Raw genomic sequence first — 19407 nt, 5'->3', positions numbered from 1 at the left:
TGCTGCTGCTCTAAGAGACTGGGGACCAGCAGGCCTCCCCAGCATCAGGTCAACACAGGCCTTGCGGGAGGCCAAGGGGATGGGTGTCATTGTGGGAAGACTCAGAGAAGCTGGATTAAGATCATAATTTGAGACCACCCTGGGGACCACTCTCCATCAACCACTGAACAACCCCTGGCCCAAATTCCCCAAAAACTATCAATGAGGGTACTGGTCACCTTTGTTGGAAACGCCTCACCTGACACTGCTGCCCCACCTCCTAGCTGCTACGATTTCCCTTACCTGGCCTTCAAGGGTCAGGATGCAGGGATGGGCCCCACAGGAGCCAGACTGGTTCCACAATCACCAGTCTATCCTGACCTTGACGTGCTGGTGAAGACCCCGGAGGGGGGGTCACGGGAGCCTTCTGCCTCTCCCCCCACATCCAGTCCGGCAGCACCGGTAGCCCTAGCTTCAGAGGTTCCTTATCTGGCCACTTCTCTGCACTGCACCTCCTGGTCCTTGTGCTGCCTGGGACCACCTTGGGCCTCCTGTCTGCTGTCCTGCCCTAACTCCTTACCCCACACAGAGGCCAAAGGACCTTCCAACACGAGGGCGCTTTCCTGCCAAGCTCACAGCCCTCCCGGGTTCCAATCTCAGAAAAAAACAGCTCTCCACCAACTCAGCCCACCCCCCCCATCTTCCTTCCCCCGCTTGCTGCATCCTCAGGCCATGTGGCCTCCGGCTGTTCCTGCAACACCAAGGGCTGCCTGCAACACCCTTCCTAGTAGCTGCAGGGGTCTCCCTTACCTCCTTCTGGCTTTACTCAGATGTCACCTACTCAGTGCACCTCCCTGAGTCCCACCCTCTCCTCAGTCTTCTTGTCACTACCCCATTGTTCATCTTACTCATCCCTTTTTTTTTAAAGGGGATATTTAAAAATAATTTCGGGGGGTACCAGGAATTGAACTCAGGGGCACTTGACCACCGGGCCCCATTCCCAGCCCTATTTACTATTTTATTTAGAAACAGGGTCTCACTGAGTTGCTTAGTGCCTTGCTTTTGCTGAGGCTGGCTTTGAACTCACGATCCTCCTGTCTCTGCCTCCACAACCACTGGGATTACATGTGTGAGATTCCATCTCAGAAAAAAAACAAACAAACAGAATTTATTACTTGTTTTTATGTAATGCTGAGGGTTGAACCCAGTGCCTCACCCGTGTGAGCAAGTGCTGTGCTACTGAACCACAACTCCAGCCCCATCCTACTCATGAATGTGGGTAGGGGAGGTGACAAGCCCAGCAGGTGTTATGCGTAGTGGGTGGCAGGAGGCCTGGCCTGGTCAATTCAGGGCCAGCAGAGGCCTGAAAGGTCACTAACATGGAAGCCTCTGAGGTGGGGAAGGGGGCTCAGGCCTCGCTGGGTGTGCTCCCCAGGTCTGACCTGGCCTGTGGGGCAGCCCTGGACCTTCCCCTCTTCCTCTATCCACCTCCCACTGAGCACTATCTGGTCACTATGGTGCCCATCAGTAATGGGAGAAGTGCTGCCTGCCCACCAGCCCCAGCTCAGCCTCAGGTTTCTTTTGGGTGTGTCCAGTCAGGAGGCCACCCACAGGTGGGTGCAGGCAGGGATGGAAAGTGGCTTCTGGCACCGACAGCAGAGAACAAGGGCCGCTGAGGGTCATTCATGACACCGGTGTCCCTTCTCTGCCTCAAGAGGACAGGCCTCCTCTCTCAGAAGGCATACTGGGAACAGGATCCTGATGCCACTGCCCAGGGAAGGCCTTTCTGCCACCTCCCTCCCCAGCTGGGCAGGAAGGAGCTGGGGGATGGGTGTCATCTGTTGTCATATTCTGGCAACCAAGGACTGGGTTCTTTCAGGTGGCCACCCCCAAGGCCTGGACCCAAGTGTCGTATCTCCTCCACAGGAGATAAGCTGAGGCCAAAGCCAGACACTGGCCAGTGGCCAAGGGCACATTGTCCCATCCAGCTCACCATGACAATCCGGAGAGGACTCTGGGCTCCCACACAGGTGTGTCTGGGCCATGGATGCTCATGTCCCAGAACCTGGCCTGGAAGCTGCTTATTTGGATGGGCACAGCTCATTGGCGACCTCACCTGAGTGGCTCTTCCAGCCATTCCTCTCTCCCACCCCCAGCCCTGCCACCCACCTCCCCTTTAGTGTCTGGCTCTCTACAAATTTCTGTCTGGGAGGGGCAGAATCTTGGTACCTGCCCACTATGGTGTCCCAGGGCCCAAGGGCCCCGACCACTGCCAAGTCTCAATTCAGCACAGGACAATGGTGAGGAACAGAGGCCTGGGATCCTCCCTGCTTTGCTGGGCAGAGGCCTGGGTGCTTTGGGCTTGCTCCTGCCCGCACCTCCGGACCGACAGACGATCCTGGGTTTGAATCTCAACACCCTCCATGACAACTGCATGATGGACCTGTGTCTGTTCCCCTGAATACCAACTGAGGCTGTGGCATGAGGGCCGCAGGGAGGGACTGGGCTCCACAAACTGCAGCTCAGGAGTGCGGGACCTGTGGCATGTAAGCAGTGGGGCGATGGACTCCACGCAGACACTTCCATTTGCAGAGCGGTTGACAGAGGCCCGGGACCCTACCTTCCGACCCTTGGTTCCTACCCTCTCCCACCAAAGTGACCAGAGCACTGCACTGGGTGGGGACACCCCAGAGTAAAGACATTTATTGGCAGATAAGGGATGCAGGGGCCAGACCTCCAGCCCAAGGACGGGATGAGTGGGGAGCAGGTGCCAGCTGGCGGGCAGTAGGGTCCCTGGTATTGCTGTTTCCATGTCCAGGACTTGAGTCTGGGACTGTACTCAGGCACTGGGAGCGTATTGCAGCACCAGGCGGTCAAAGTCATTCTCCTTCAACAGGAAGGAAAGAAGGGGCTGCATCAAGGTGGGAGGAGAGGGAGGGTGGAGAGGAGGAGAGGAGGAGGAGAAGGAGGAGAGGGAGGAGGGGGAGAGGGGAAGGAGGGGGAGGGGAGAGAGGAGGGGGAGGAAGGGGAGGAGGGGGAGGGAATGGCGGGGAGGGAACCTGCGAGAGCCCACGCAGGCACACATGAGGCCAGCCGGCCCAGCTAGGCTGGGAGCCTAGGACAGGCCTCTGCTCACCTTGGCCTGATACTCCCTGATGAAGGGGTGAGACCTGTGGGCATCCTTCAGCTGTGACAAGTATCGATTGGTCACCTGAGGGGGAAGTGGGGCAAGATTAGCCAAAAATGGGGATCCCAAGGCAGCTTTGACCTAAGGGTAGAGAGGGTGGGGCGGGGTCCCCCCCACCCCAGAAAGGAGTGGGCTGCTCCTGCCCCGTGTTCCTCCATCTCCCTGGGGGCTCCTCACCCCATCCTGGATTGGGCTGATGACGGAGGAGCCTCAGGCAGGGAGTAGAGAACACCCTGGAACAGTGCCTGGCACGGAGCCGCTCTGCACGGGGTTGGTTGCACCACAGGGTTCAGGGCAGCGGGCCAGAAAAGGCCCTAGGAGGACAGTGGCCAGGCCATGCCAGGAGGGATGGGACAGAGACATGAGGGAGATGGCCGTCTGAGGGGGGGTGAACTTGTTCTGGGCATACTTTGTACCAAGGCTCACCAGAGGCCTGGGGACTAGAACCTGGACCTCAAGCAGAGCCTGCTCTCAGCCTCAGCCCAGCCTCCACCCAACTGCCCGGGGCTGGGGAGTGTCCTTGTCTCCCTGAGACTGGGGTCCAGAGCATCTCGGGACTCTCTCTCCCCACACCACCTATGCCCTGCTCCTGCCTGAGGAGCCTTTCTCAGGCACCAGTGAATGATCATCGCATGGCCTCACTTTTCGCCTCAAGTGAGGTGGGCTCAATAGTCACCCTCCTGGGTCTTCTCTGTCCTGTGCCCACACTCACCCTGAAGGGGCACCAGCTGGGGTCCCAGTCCAGTCAGCCCCACTCCGGCAGCCCTGAGTCCACCCATCTAGTGGACCCTAAGGATCCACTGGCCCACCATCTTGCCCAGAGGACACACACACCACTGATCCTGGGGCCTTTTGGTGGACAGCGGGTTTCTGCCCTAACCTCAGGCTGACTTGAGCCCCTAACCACACCCTGGATCAGCTCCGCAGGGATTGGGACCCCTGCACCTGGCTGTGGGCTGGGCTGGTGAGGAGGTGAAGGGGGGCCTACCTCAGGGGGCTTGCCCAGGTGTTGTGACAGGACAATGAGGTTGACCAGTGTCTCTGGATGGCCACTGTCCTGGAAAAACAGATGTGGGGTAGGAAAGGTCAGCAACTCCAGGACACCCTGAGCTTGTCTACTCGCCCCCTATCTCAGGTGGGATAATGCCCTCCACTGCTCAGGAGTGGGCACTGACCCACACAAGTTTATTCCTAAAAGGTGGGGCCAGTTGCTAGTCCAAAGTCCCCCTCCCATCATTCTATAAGGTGGGACCTCAGGGATGACACAGTGCCAGGGGCTGGTGGCCTATGCCTTCCTGACACCCCATGCCAGCTAGGTCTTCTCCAGATTTCAGAGTTTTCTCATGTGGAGGCCAGCCTGGGACATAGTGGCCCTGATTGTCCAGAGGGGCACATTAACCACACCAATCTCAAAGTCACCAAGGCCAGGCCCCACAGCCTGTTTCCACTCTGCAAATGATGAAAACAGCCACTCACAGAACAGAATGGGGAGCAAGGCTCCTATCAGTGTTTGTCTCCATCAGCTGAAGATGCTCCCCAGTAACAAACTCACCCGACGCCCTTGCTGACTATAACAACAGAAGGCCTCCAGGAGACTCTGCAGCCACGGGGCAGGCAGCACTCCCTCCTTTCAGACAAGGGCAGGCCCAGGGACACCTCCCACCTGCCCACTCTTCTCCGGATCACTGCTGGTGGGCAGCTCCTCAATTCCAGGTCAGAATCAGATGAGGAGTCGCACCTGAAAGCTCCAAATCAGGGAGCTGAGGTGACACCGAGGACAGCATGTGTCTGCTCAGCTCAGGCCAACTACGGCCCAAGCTGCCTGGATCCTCCTATTTTCAAGAGAAGCCTGAACTGGGATTTTCATTTGCAATCCCCTGATTTAGGTCTTAGGCAGCTGATGGGCATCAGAATACTCGTGGGGCCACAAGTGAAGGTCACTGCCATGCCCAATTCAGTTCCTCCTGGAAGAGTGCCTACCTTGTCCAGTGCCTCCTGCAGTACGCCCTCGGCAGCCTCCCACCGGCCCTGGGCCATGTGGCAGGCCGCCTGTCCATTGAGCAGAAGCAGGGTGGACGAGCACTTGTCTGCTAGTTCCTGGAAGATGTAGTAGGCATCCTGTAGCTTCTCGCCACCCTGAGGGTACAATGACATCACTGCCTGTCACCCTGCTGCCCAACCTGGCCCCTGTCTACTCCCCACATAGCCCAGACTGTGGCATTTTGCAGAGACAAATGTGGCAAGGTTGGCTCATGGCCCTGCCATCCCCTCCTGGCAGAGACCCTGTGTGGCCAGGAGCCTGCTGACAAGATCTGGGGCACTGGTCACACCATGCCTCACGTGACACCTGGCTCCCTGAGCACTCAGTTTACAGAGGGGGGAATGAGGCTTCCAGGGGATTCAGTGCATGGGGAGGCAGCACCTGGGACTGTGCTGGGACCACTAGGTCAGGGCACATCAGAGGTAATATCTGCTTTATGGCCAGCAGCCTTGACCTGTCCCCTTGCTAACAATACAGTGTGACACTTGCAAGGAGGGCCTGAGACCAAGGTGAGCTGTGAAAAGAATGCACATCTAAGCTGAGCATGGCAATGGTGCTTGCAGTGCCAGCTACCTGGAGGCTGAGGCAGAAGCATCTCTGGAGCCCAGGAGTTCAAGGTCAGCCTGGGCAATACAGTGAAAGCCCATGTCAAAAGATAATAAAAAACTCAAAATAAACAAAACTATCAGAAAGCTGTGTTGGAGTTTGTACACTCAACTGGATGGACATTAGAAGTCCCTGGGCATGGAGCTTTGGTCCCCAGAGAAGCAGAGGCAGCGGGTACACTCGGAAGGCCCAGACAAAAGAGTGACTCAGAAAGGAAGCCAAGTTCCAGAAAAGGTGCTGTTGCCAGGAGGGTGGGGCAGCGGGTAGCTCCGGGCTGAGGACACCTCCATAGCTTTGGTGGGAACACTGCCTCACTAAGACCCTGTCCAGCCCGGTTCCAGGAGTCTGACCAACAAAGCTGAGTGAGCCCCACAAACCCTAAGGGGACCTGGGAAGAGGACAGTTGTGAAGCTGCCTGTGGTTCTGGACCCCCAGTCCCTCTATTCATTCTGGCTCTGTCCCCATGGCTTGGATTCAGGAGACCTGGGATGGGGTCGAGATAGGACATGAGCCAGGAGCGGATGAGTCCATAGGAGTGAGGTCCCCGTGGCAGCAGGCAGAAGCAGGGCGTCAATCTCCACCACCCCCCCCCCGAGACTCTGCAAGGTCAAGAGGCTCACCACAGCCAGGTTGACCCAGGCAGTAGCCAGCTGGGTGAGGGTGGCATCCTCATCCAGGTCCTGCATTCTCTTCAGCTCCTTCCTAGGGGCAGGGGGAGGACAGAGGGCACTGAGTGCCAAGACGCCCACCTGGTGCTCCCCCTTATTCCTGTTCACGGGTCCCCAGAGCCTGAGCACCAACAGCCCACTGTCCCTCAACAGTTCCTGCCTCACGACATGCCCAGAAGGGCAGGCTAGGCCCTGCCTGCTGCCCCTTAAGAGTGCCCGCAGGAGGAAGGGCTCAGGAGATGCACTCCCTCTCCCTGGGGGACAGAGCTCAGGAAGCGGTGACAGAGGCAGAGTGACAACAAGTTTTCTTTCCTTTTCTCTTTTAGTGCTGGGGATGAAATCCAGACCATGCACATGCCAGGCAAGTGCTCTCCCACTGAACCACGCCTGAAACCTGAAAACTTTTTTTAAAAATTTTTTTGTAGTTGTAGATGGACAGAATGCCTTTATTTTTATGTGGTGCTGAGGATCGAACCCAGTGCCTCATGCATGCAAGGCAAACGCTCTGCCATCGAGCTATAGGCCCCTGAGGACAATTCTTAAGCAAGAGCCTTGCAAAATGTAGCAAGGGGGGGGGCCCTAAACGCTCCCCACAGCCTCTGACTCTGCTGCTTCCAGGATCTGAGTGAGGAGAGGACCCAGAGGGGCTATGCAAGCGGGCACCGTGGCTCAGCCTCCTCTACTCTCTCCACAAAGCCCACCCCTACCCTGAAGGTCAGGCCCCACCACCAACCGCCCAGAGGGAAACAGACATGGGCAGTAAGTAATGCCCGTGTTTCTGGCAATGACTGCAGGGAAGTGTTGGATAAAGGATGGCAGGTTGCTTCAGTGCAACGGAAAAAACAACCAGAAACAATTGAGTAACAGAGGCTCTGGTACATGGCTGAGCTGTGGCCATGAGACCAGTCAAACAGGTAGGGGACTCACCGGGCAAGGTCCAGGCGGTCCAGCTTCAGCAGAATCTGTACTGTCATGGCCATGCTGTGGACAGGGCAGGTGGGGTCAGCAGACAGCCCCAGAAGCACTGCAGACCCCCACCAGGGGCTCACTCCATGTGGCACCACCTTCTAGAACATTCCTATTTCCTCTAAAAGATCTTGGTCCACCAGCCCCATCTTGCAAAGGGGGACACCCTGGCTCTTCCACTTCACTGCCAAGCTTGCTCAGGCCAGGATGTCCCACAAGGTCTGCAGGGAGAAGCTCCAGGCGCATGGCCCTCTTGCTGTCCCCCTGTAGATGGAGCTGCACTGTTCAGGCCCATGGGTGGAACACCTGCTCCAGGCTTCCTGACACCACCCAGCACTGTGGCCCAGGATGAGGCCCCGCAGCGGAGGGACACATGCCCACTCCTGTTTCTAAGGAGGCATCTGAACCCCACACCCCACACACCCCTTAAGCCCTCTGTTCCCCTCTGCCCAGTTTCCCTCTCAGCCCCACCCCCGCCAGCTTAGACCAGCAGTTACTCATGTGGCTGCCTGTCCCTGTGTTTTCCCACCTGACAGGAGCCAGCACCAGACCAGCAGATGACAGGTCACTCATCAGTCCCCCGTTCCATTCCTGTTTCTTCCCTTCTTTCCTTTCTATTTCCTTCTTTCACTTCCCCCAGTACTGAGGGTTGAACCAAGGTTGCTCTACCTCTGAGAGCTCTATCTCAACCCTTTTTATTCTTTACTTCAAGACAAATCTTACTGAAGAGGCCAGGCTGGCCTTGAACTTGCTGTCTTCCTGCCTTAGCCTCCCAAGTTGCCACTATCCCTAGCCCTATTTCTTTCTTTTTTCCTTTCCTTTTTGGTGCCGGGATGGAACCCAGGGCTCTGCGCATGCTTGGCAAGTGCCCTACCACTGAGCTGTACCCATACCCCCAGCCCCTTGCTGGACAGTGATGTGACGTGAGTAGACACAGCCAGCCACGACTGATCAACGGAGGGAAGCAAGGTGCTGTGAAGAGATAAGACAGCTCTGCTCATTGGGAGGGATGACCATGACCTGGATACAATGCAGGCCCAGAAAGGCCCCCTGGGGCAGAGAGTGGCCCCAGCCCAGAGCGTGCTGAAGGAAGGCTGGCTGGCCAGTCTGTGGGGCCAGAATGGCATAAGAGACCTGGATCAGGGCCCAGGACAGAGTCGAAGGCTGCATGGGGGTGGAGGGACAGAAGCCGAGAGGAGAGACAAAGGTGCTTTCTGCTCTGCCCTTGGGAACAGAAGGTTTTCAGCCTCCAGCGCTGTGTCCTTGGAGTGCCAGGTCAGCCATGCAGATGAAAATGTCTCCTGGCCCGAGAATGGGAGCTGCAGGCTGACGGGAGGCCAGGGACTGCTGTGCTGAGCCGCCCCAGTCACTTTTCCCACAACAGTAGCCAGTGGGGCCCTATGCCGCCTGGAGTTGTAGAGGGTCACTCAGTGCCCCTGTGCCATCCTGCTATGGCTTGAATGTCCCCTCTCAAGCTCATGCCAAAACTTATTTGCCACTGTGACAGTCTTGAGAGGTGGAACCCTTAAGAAGCGATTAGGTGTCAATAGCTCGGCCCTGAAGAATGGCTGATCACAGTAGTGGGTGAACTATCGCTGCTGTGTCCTAACAATAGGATGTTACCCACCATCCTCTCTCACCTTCCCCTTCCACCACATTATGTCACAGCACAAAGGCCTTTGCCAGATGCTCAAGTCATATTCTTAGACTTCCTAGCCTCTGGAACCATCAGCCAAATATGACTCCACTCTCCATAAATTCCCAGGTCTGTGGTGTTCTGTTACAGCAGCAGAAAACAGACTTGGTCCCCTTGGCTGAGCATGATGGCGCATAGCTAGAGTCCCAGCTACTTGGGAGGCTGAGGTGGTACTCTTGAACCTAGGAGTTCAAGGCCAGCCCAGGCAACACAGGAAGACACTGCCTCAAAAAAAGAAAGAAAGAGAGAGACAGAGAAACAAACCCACAAAGGAAGAAAGAAAAAGACAAAAGTCCCCTGGGGCACAGCAGCAGCTCACCATTCCAGGCTGTCCCCCTGGTGCAGGGTGCGCAGGGCTGCATCTGGGTTCTGGTCATGGAAGTACACTGAGGCAGCCATCAGCAGGAAGGTGGTATTGGTCACGTCCACACTCCTGCTCATCTCCCGGTCCAGCTCAGCCACAATAGAGTCCCTGCAAGACAAGGCTGCTCAGGGCCCAAGGCCAGGCAAGCAGTACCTTCACACCTGGCATGACCCTGAGTGCTGCCATTTAACAGGTACAGACAGGCCCAGGAAAGGTGAGCCAGGGCCCTAGAGGTGCACAGCAGCAGGTGGCAGAATGGCCCCAGCTGTCTCTAGAGCACCAAGCAGCCCCGACATGCCCCAGTGGGCACAGGCACTTGACACCTGTGCGCCAACCTTGTTATCTTCCCATAAAGCACTTCTCGACCTTCAGACAGATGGGAAACTGAGGCTGTAAGCAGTGGGACTAGTGCGGGGAGGCTGTGGAATGGGAGAGGGACAGTCCAGCTCTGCCCAGAAAGTAGCAGAAGGAACCGTCAGGCTCCCAAGCTCCCCTGGTCCTCAGTGCTAGGAGTTGTGATGTCCCCGCCACCCTGGGCTCAGGAACTGCCTGAGACCTGCTAGGCTGTGCTGAACAGGCGGGTCTGGTCTCTGGCTGGGCAGGTGGGTGCCCTCTTCCTGTGCTTTGGAAGACAGCCAGATCAGAAGACAAGACAGAAGCTCCCAATTCCCTACTGCCCCTGTGGTCTCAGGGCAGGTGCTCTTGGCAATGCCAAGGGCTGGACAATAACTGTTTTTTTTTGGTACCAAGGATTGAACTGAGGGGCACTAGACCACTGAGACAAATCTCCAGCCTATTTTGCATTTTTCAATTTAGAGGCAGGGGCTGGGGTAGTGGCTCAGTGGTAGAGTGCTCGCCTAGCACGCATGAGGCACTGGGTTCAATTCTCGGCACCACATAAAAACAAACTAATGTATCCACCTAAAGCTAAAGATACATAAATAAATAAATATTTTTTAAAAAATTTAGAGGCAGGGTCTCACTGAGTTGCTTAGTGCCTCCCTTTTGCTGAGACTGGCTTGGAACTCACAATCCTCCAGCCTCAGCCTCCTGCGTTGGTGGGTTTACAGGTGTGCACCACCATGCCTGGCCATTAACTGTCATTTTTAGCTGTGGGTTCAGAGAGTGCCTCACAGCCCTGAGACACACATATGATTTCTGCAATCTCCAACTCCCAGCCCCGCCTTTTATGATGCTGGGGATGGAACCCAGGGCGTCGTGCATACTAAGCACGTGCTTTACACTGAGTGACATCCCTAGCCCCCGCCAAAGGTCCTTTGCAGCAGTGTCCCTTGCTACCCCCTTATCATGCAAGTGAGAGAAACTGAGGCATCAGGAGGTGAGGGGGCGAGAAGGAGGGATACCCTGTTAGAGGGACACCAGAGGGATCTCTTGGAGAGATCCCAAGGCCCAGGGCCCCCAGCGTGTTTGGGCCTCACCTGCTGCTCTCACTGGCAAGGTATTCAGCAAACATGCGCACAGCCTGGAGCTCAGGGGCTGAGGAGGGCTTGATCTCATCCAGTACCACGCCATACTTCCTCTGTAGTTAAAACAATTGGTCAGTTGTGTCAGCTCTACCTGCCCACCATTAAGGATTCCTATGTCCTCAGCCCAGCTCCAAGCGTTGTCCTGGTGGTGCCTCCAGACAGGAAGCCTTTACCCTGCCCGCCTTTTGCCACTCTCTCCAGAGTGCACTACAGAAGCCAGTAAGGTGTCACCTGTCACAGGCAGTGGGCAGTTAGATATGCCCTCATCTGTTACCCATGCTGCCCACTGTTCTAGCTGGAGACTCTGAAAGGCCACTTTCCCTTCCCAGCTGTCCACCCCTATTGATGAGAAGACATATGGAAGTGGGCATGTCACCTGGGGCAAGGCAGCACCAGGGAGGGACTAGGCCTGGGCATGTGCTTCTATAAAGCAATGCATCCCACCCAGCCCACCTCAGGCAGGTCTTCCTGCTGACACCGACGGATGCTGGTGGTCACTCATGGAGTCAGAAGACCTGCCCCTCACTGCGTTCCCTTCCAGATGATTTCCATTTTATACACCCATGTGCTACTTTTTTTTCCCCTAGTACTGGCGATTGCACCCAGCGTACTCTAAGATGAGCTACACCTCCAGCCCTTTCTATTTTTCATTTTGAGACATGATCTTGCTAAATTGCCCAGGCTGGCCTTGAACTCGTAATCCTCTTGCCTTGGTCTCCTGAGTAGCTAGGATTACAGGGTGTGTCCCTGTATCCAGCTGCTATTTATTTATTTTTTCTCTTTAAGACAGGGTCTCACTATGTGGCCCAGTCTAGCCCTAAACTCCTGGGGTAAAGTGACCCTCCTGCTTCAGGCTCCTGAGTTGTTGCTGCCACCATGCCCAGCTAGGATTATTTTCTGAACATGAGAATACATGGCTATTGTATTATCAGGGTACCCTGCATTTAAAAAGCCTAGTGCCTGGTGTCAACTGTGGACTCTGGGTAATAACTCCAATTAATAATGTGCCAAATTAGTGTACCAACAAACACACCCACAGGGCTAGGAGTGTGGCTCAGTGGTTGAGCACTTGCCTAGCATGCATGAGATCTTGGGCTCAATTCCCAGCACTGTAAGAAATAAAATTAAAAAAAAAAAAAAAATGTGACCAGGCATGGTGGCCCATGCCTATAATACCCCTATTCAGGAGGCTGAGGTAGGAGCCTGCCTCTAAAGTTCAAGGCCAGCCTCAGCAACTTAGTGAGAGCCCCATCTCAAAATGGAAAAAAAAGGGGGGGGGCTGGGATAGCAATCCCTAGTACTTCCAAGGAAAAGGGAGAGAGAGAAAGAGAGAGAGAGAGAGAAGGAGAAGGAACATATAGAACTATATAACTACAATTTGCTCAGTTATTTTATAAACCTAAAACTGTAATAAAAAAATAGAACCTATTAATTATATTTTGGAGGAAAATGTCTATTAATGGCGACATAGGTGCCCTGACCTGGCTGTCCAGGGCCTCGGTTACACAGGTGTATAATGGAGGCACAATGACTGGCTGGGGGGCCCTGCAGGCTGCATCTCTGCTATGCCTACCCGTCCTACCACCTCGGGCACCTTCCTGCCCAAACCCCTGCCCTGGCACTCTGTGGGTTACTATCCTGTCCCAAAGCTCATGTCCCAGTCCTGGGCCCATACTCACCTGAGCAAGGTATGCTCTGTACAGGAAGACATCCCTTTCCACATCCCTCTCTGGATTTGTCAGCTGTAGGAACAGAGGCAGGTCAAGACAAAGAGGTCAAGGCACAGAACAGCCTGCACAGGTCACGGGACTGATGGGCCCTTGAGGTAGGAGTGGGCAGCCGCCACAGAAGGGTCCAAGGTTTGAGTCCCAGCCTTGGACCTCAGTTGCCTGTGACCTACAGTGTCATGCAGGGTGGAGAGTGCTTGATCTTGTTCCATCTCAATACCACCTTAGAAAGGAGGCTTGACTGTCACCCTTGTTGAACACAAGAGCAGTCCCTATTCTAAACACACAACAGGGAACCAAGGCAGAGACCATACTTCTGACCTCTTACTGCCTTGTTCCTGTTCTACTTTATTTGAAGACATTTCTTAAAAACAATAAACATATCTGCTACACTTAGATGACCTACCCTGTCCCCAGTGAGAAGATTTTTCTAAGAGGGCTTGGCTTGGATGCCCAGTGCAGGGATCTGCCTCCACTGGCCAGCAAGACCCTGGGGAGCACAGACCACGTGCCTCAGCTCAGCCACGGCATGCAGTCAGGAACAGGGTGTGAGGTGACTCTGGCAACATGCATTTCAGGACCATGAGGAAGCCCCATGAGCCCGGTCAGGCAGGGAGGCAGGGGATCCTTTTTCAAGAGAATAATTGTGGATGGGGCTCCTGAGTGCTGGCTGATTTCCTGGAAAGCCCTGTAGTGCCTGGAGCAGGAGGGCATAGAGCAGCTCAGCCCATGACTTGGGGACACTGGCACAGGCCACCTGGGGGCTGGGAGAAGTAAGTGCAGTGAAAGCAGATCTTGGTCCTGAAGTTACCAAGCCTACAAACAGCCTGCAAACCAGGGGGCCTGGGAACTACACTGTGAGCTGGTCTGTCAGCTGTCAGAACACAGGGACAAGGACCTGGCACCCCATCGGTGGGGGAATGCCAGGACTGCTCTGTCCTCCTGAAGCCAAGAACCCAAGAACCACAGATTCTAAGCTCCCTGGCCCTCTTCCTTCTCCCCTGCCTGAGGGAGGCATGTGGACAGCAACTGTGTCCTTGTTGCAGGACAGTGGAACCCTGACCCTGTCAGACTCGGGTCGGTGTCACCGAGAATCCTAGCAACTTCTGCTGAGGCCCTAGTGGCCAGGCTAGACAACTAACCATAATTTAGAATGTGGAGTCTACTAAATAAGTAGCTCTCAAATGACCCTCAGAAGCGGACACTACCAAGGACAACCAGCCTGGGGACAAACCAACTTCAGTAAGAAACAAGAGATAAACATCAGCTCTTAGTAGCTTCGACATGAAGACATGGTGTGACACTATGAGATGGGATAATCCAAGATCAGAGGCCATCCTTTGGCCTCAGCTTCCCCCATGTGCAAAACAGGTAGTGTGCCACCAGCCCTGCAGAACCATGAAGGCTCCCAAGAAGACCTCACAGTCATTAGCGTGGGAATAGGAAGAGATATGCAGACTCAGGACCATGAGTGATCAAGCTTCTAGAACCAAAGGATTGGGGTAGTTCTGGAACCTTCATAATCTTCCTCAACATTCATGTTTCATTGATCCCATGGAAACTGGAGGTGAAGCCTGCATCTCTCTGAGGTGGGAAAGTGAGAGCAGAAAGGAGTCAGCTTTGAATGAAGTGAGGTCAGGGCAAGATGTTTGCTGACACGCCCACCCCAGCATGAAGCCTGACGTGACCTAAATGCCCTGCAACAGAGGTATAATTAAATAAATCCCAATGAGTCCCTATTGTGGAAATATGATACATCAGGTAAAAGGAATGTGGCAGATGGACAGGCACAGACACGATCATTTGCTGCAGAGGAGCGGGAGCCAACTCTGGCCTGTTCCCTGTAAGAGATTCATTCACCTGCCCGTTACCTGGGGGATCCAAACCAATGGGTGGGGCCGGGCCAGCCAGAGCAAGGAAAGGAAAGCCAGTCATTGGAACTTGGGCAGAGCCCATGTTGCAAATGGTCAAGGAGATCCCAAGATACATGGAAACAGGATGGCCTTTCTGAACAAGTGCTTCTTGGGTACCTCTCACCTGGGGCTACCAGTGAGCCAGGGCTTATGCTTTACAGGGGCAAGTCCATGGTGCCACTCACCCCTGCACCTGAGGGAAATGGCCAGTCATACAAGCACAGTCCTAGCTACCAACCCAAGGCAGTCCAGGCTCACCACCATACCTGGCAGTCTGCCACCCAGCAGACTGTCACCTGCAAGCATCTGCTCTGTCTGAAGCTACCTCTGGGAACCTTCGGTTTGGGGTGTGAACTAGAGAGGCTCTGCTAAAAACAGACTGCAGACCTAGTGCTCTTCCTGCAAAGGCACAGGGTGAGTGATGTGGTCAGACAAACCCCCTGCCCCAAGGCCTGTCAGGTAGAAATGTTCTAGGAACTGGTGAACCTGCACTGGGGGCTTGCCTGAAACCCAAGCTGAGCAACCATGACACCCTGAGGCTGCAGTCCCCCCTTGAGGCAGGCCCTCCCAGTAAACTGGAGTGCTAACACCTGAGGCTGAGTTGTCAGGAGGCTTGCCTGAGGGGGCACAGGAGGGTCTGAGTCCAGTCCCTGTACTTGGCAGCAGCAGGACCAGGAGTGAGACAGAAGAGCAGTCTCAGGCCCATTCTCACCCACTGACTGAGACCCCCCGGGAGGGCTCAGACAGCCTGGCTCAGGAGCACCGGGGACTCTGAGGCATCCCATCAGGTCAGCCCTCTGATCATCAACCCCAACTTCTCATTAGTCAGCTGGGAGCTTAGAAACCTACAAAGTCAGGAGGTCCCTGTCCACCAAGGACAACTCTGCCCCTGGGGTGGCTCACCTTGGCCCCTCCCACATGGCTCAGAGGTGCAGCCAGGGTGGAGGGATCAGGGTGCTGTGTGGGGAGGCTCGTGATAGGGTGGGGGCTCTGCAGCCAGAAATCTCAAGGGATGGTGTCCCCTTTCACTGTCTGTGTGGCCCTGAGTCACCTGAACACAGTAGACCAGGAACTCCAAGGTTGGTTTGTGTGTACCTAGGTGGTGCCTGCCATCTTGTGGACACTTGATAAATGACTGACAGATGGGGAAATATCATGAAAGGTGATAAGTGCTACAATCAACAAGAGGGCAAAGACTTAACAGGTATTCTACCTGGGGTCACCTTAAGTGGCCTACTGGCCTACTTGAGATTGCTGGGGCCACTGTCTGGTGTCTGGGTGGCTTAAAACAATAACAATTTATTCTCTTACAGTTCTGGAGGCTAGAAGTCTAAAACCAAGTAGTCACAAGGTGGCGCTCTAGAGGAAAATCCTTTGCTCTCCCACCCCCCTCCCCCCCACCTTACTTCTGGTGGCTTGTGACAGTCCTTGGCTTGTGGCTGTGTTGCGCCAATCTCTGTCTCAGTCTTTTCTGTCTCTAATTTCCCTTTTTTCTTATAGGAGGCCACTTGGTATTGGAATTAGGTTCCATCCTAAATCCTGGAGGATCTCACCTAGGGATCGCTTCAAGTAATTACATCCTCAAGGACCCTTTTTTCAAATAAGCCACATTTATGTGTTGCAGGTAGACATATCTTTGGGGGAACATGGTTCAACTCAGGACACATCTGACAGAGTTGAGGTGGCTTGTGGACCAGAATGAAATCACATCAAATGGCTTGAAGGGGAGAATACTCCCATTCATCTGGATGGATCAGGGAGAATATCTGTTTGGTGACCACACTGCTAAGGAGAGGGCATAGGTCTTGGGTTCAGCCAGAGTGTCCACCAGTCTGGTATCTGTCTACATCTACAGTCACTGTCTACATAAAGCAGATCACACTGGTTCTCAGAAGTTTCAGGGTTCTGAGCTGGAGTTGTGGCTCGGTGATAGAGAACCTACCTAGCATGTGTGAGGCCCTGGGTTCAATTCTCAACACCACGTAAATAAATACATAAGTACATAAATAAAGGTATTGTGTCCATTTACAACAAAAATATATTAAAAAAAAATTTCAGTGTTCTGACACAAGAAAATTCAAACAGAACAGAATTCTGGCAGAAGTTGGAAGGCAAAATGTGAGCATAATGCTCACTCTCACAACAACCCTACTGAGCTAGGTGTCATCATTCCTACTTGACAGAAGGGGAAACTGAGGCTCAGAGAGCTGCAGTGCCTGGAGTTGAAATCTTGAGCCTAGGTCTGTCTGGCTCTTCTTAGTTGGTAGTACCCAGAAGGGAGGCACACACAAGTTGTGGGTGATTGGAGGAAGTCTCCCACTGTCCCTGAGTCTAAGAATAGCTTCTATTATATGGAAAAGGGACTTCGCAGATGTGATTAAGGTTAAAGACCCTAAAATGAGAAGACTATGCTAGGTTATCTGGGTGGGCCCAGTCTAGTCACACAATCCTATAACAGAAAACAGAGGAGGAACAACAGGAGGGGAAATCCAAGAGATTGAGTTAAAAGGATTCAATGCCCCATGAATGGCTGTGATGGAGGGGCCATATGAGAAGCTGAGGACTGAAGAGAGGCTTCTAGGAGCTTAGGGTGGCCCCTAGCCAACAGGCGGTCGTCTGCTTGAATTGGAAGAGGATTCTTTCCCAGAATCTCCAGGAAGGAGACAGCCCTGGCAACAACCTGATTTTAGCCTGGTCAGAGCCTAGTTGTCTTCTGACCCCCACAAACTGTGAGATTAATAAACATGTTCTATCTTCAACAGCATTTGTGGCACAGTCACTTCTGCTATCCAACTGCAGACCAAAAATATTTTTTAAAAACTGCACCTGTATGAACCATGTACAGACTTTTTTCCCTTTTCATTACTCCCTAAGTAATACAACAACTATTTCCATAGCATTTACAATGTAATTTCAATTGTAGGTCATCTAGAGATGATTGAAAGTCAGAGGAGAATATGCATAGATTCTATGGAAGCACTACACCATTTTATAAAAGGAACTTGAGCATTCTAAAATTTTGGTATCTGTGGAGGCTAGGTGTCCTGAATCCACAATCCCCTGTGGATACTGAGGGATGATTATAATTTGTCACTATGGCAAAATAAAATACAACCATGCAAATGTTGCTTCAACAAACCCTAACAGCTTCCTGAAGTCAGTGTGAAGTTTTTTGTTTGTTTTGTTTTTGAGACAGAGTCTCACGTGTTGCCCAGGCTGATCTGAAACTCCTAGGCTCAAGTAATCCTTCTGCCCCAGCCTCCCAAGTGAATGGCGCTATAGGTGTGTACCACTGTGCTTGGCCTTTTCCAGGTTTTATCCCCAATCATACAGACAATGTTCAGGGTAATTGGATACATTGCCAGAGGCAGGGAACACAGAAATCCAGTCTTCTCTACTTCAGTGTCAAACTCCTCCCAACCTTTTGCATGTACTAGTAAAGACATTTACCTCTCAGAATCCAAACCCCTACAGGGCCCTGAAGGCCCTGTCCACCCCATTCTCTGTCTATCCCCTCATTCATTCCATTTCTGCTACACTGGCTTATATCTTTTTTATTTTTTATGTTGGAGGTTGAGTTCAAGGCCTCACACATAGCAATCATGCACTGAGATACCCCCGAGAGCCCCATTTTTTTTTTTTTCTGTGCTGGGGATGAAACCCAGAGCCTCATACATGCTAGACAAGCACTCTACCACTGAACTATACAACCAGACATACTACAGTCAAAACATTAGGCTGTGATGTTATGTTCACTGCAGTTACACATTCTCCAACAGTTCACCTTCAAAGTGACAGTAACATCCACATCCCTCTTTGAAAGATCCTGCAAGAAACATTCCCTGCTGCTCATTCTCTTGTTACAATCCTTTCTGGCTGGGTTTGCCATCAAACACCCACGCTCATTGCCAACATTCTCCATAACCATTCCATCGTTCACTGTCTCTGTTGCTATTGCTAGGCTTACGTTCCAATCGAGCTGGGAATTTTGTCTTTTTTGCCTCCCTCTGAATCCAGTAGGAATACAGTGCCTGATCCATGCAAATGCTCAAAGAGGAATGAATGAAAATTGAGAGAGCTTTGGGAGAAATAACCAGGCTGGTCGGGCAGAGTAACATCGGGAAAGTCATTTCCCACTCTGAGAATTTGGTGTCGTCAAGTGTGAGATAAGCAAAACTCGCTCCTTCACGGGTAGTGAGGGTATAGCTCGACAAATCAGAAGGACTGTTAACTCCCCCTTACTCAGGTGCCTTCAAGGCGAAGAGAGCGCTCTAGGAGTGAGCAATAACACGCAAAGTTACTGCTTTGGGTTTTGTTGGCAAAACCCAAAATGATTATTTCTCGCTGCTCTCTGGCAAGGTGCATGGAGAAAAGATGCCGTGAAAACAGGAAAAGGTTTTAGAAACAAGACAGGGGACTGCTCCAGGCCACCAGGAAGCAGCCTCCACCTCTAGCGTCCCCCCGTCCCGGCACGTCCGCACCTTCACCCGCTGTGCCTCGTTGATACACTGCTGGTAGCTGCCGATATAGAAGGCGTTCTTCACGTCGAACAACTCGTCCACTTCTCCAGAGCCGCCGGAGGCCGGGCCGGGGACCGGAGGTGCCATATCGGGGTCCTCTCACCCGCCTCACTTCCGGAGAGACACGTCGGCCGGAAGCAGGGCCCCGCAATGGGGCACCATGGGAAATGTGTCAATTGAATGAGATAATATAAGGCTCTTAAACGGAAGTAAGGGGGCGGGGGACGCAAGCGCTTCTCGCCAGGCATCTCGG

General features: G+C 53.5%; 1 protein-coding gene across 1 annotated transcript; it reads right to left on the bottom strand.

Moving 5' to 3' along the window:
- Window positions 1-2652: 2652 nt before the first annotated feature.
- Window positions 2653-19291, bottom strand: Cope (COPI coat complex subunit epsilon). The gene is made up of 10 exons (XM_046437113.2): window positions 19116-19291; window positions 12674-12736; window positions 10947-11047; window positions 9463-9615; window positions 7409-7462; window positions 6434-6515; window positions 5147-5302; window positions 4155-4223; window positions 3116-3190; window positions 2653-2866 (listed from the first exon to the last, which is right to left on the bottom strand). The coding sequence occupies exons 1-10, from the start codon at window positions 19239-19241 to the stop codon at window positions 2819-2821; spliced, it is 927 nt and encodes a 308-aa protein (XP_046293069.1). The 5' UTR covers window positions 19242-19291; the 3' UTR covers window positions 2653-2818.
- Window positions 19292-19407: the final 116 nt, after the last annotated feature.

The sequence above is a fragment of the Marmota monax genome, unplaced genomic scaffold (assembly GCF_021218885.2).
Source record: "Marmota monax isolate L192 unplaced genomic scaffold, Marmota_monax_Labrador192_F-V1.1 WCK01_AAM20220418_F8-fsc00021, whole genome shotgun sequence".
Classification (NCBI taxonomy): Eukaryota; Metazoa; Chordata; class Mammalia; order Rodentia; family Sciuridae; genus Marmota; species Marmota monax.
This window is presented reverse-complemented; position numbering and strand designations above follow the sequence as displayed.

Excerpts from the sequence above, each read along its gene's own strand:
- Cope (XM_046437113.2), bottom strand. The coding sequence starts at position 19,241 with ATGGCACCTCCGGTCCCCGGCCCGGCCTCCGGCGGCTCTGGAGAAGTG. Across the intron at positions 12,737-19,115 it reads ACGAGGCACAGCGGGTGAAG|CTGACAAATCCAGAGAGGGA; the intron begins GTGCGGACGTGC and ends CTGTTCCTACAG. Across the intron at positions 4,224-5,146 it reads TGCAGGAGGCACTGGACAAG|GACAGTGGCCATCCAGAGAC; the intron begins GTAGGCACTCTT and ends CTGTTTTTCCAG.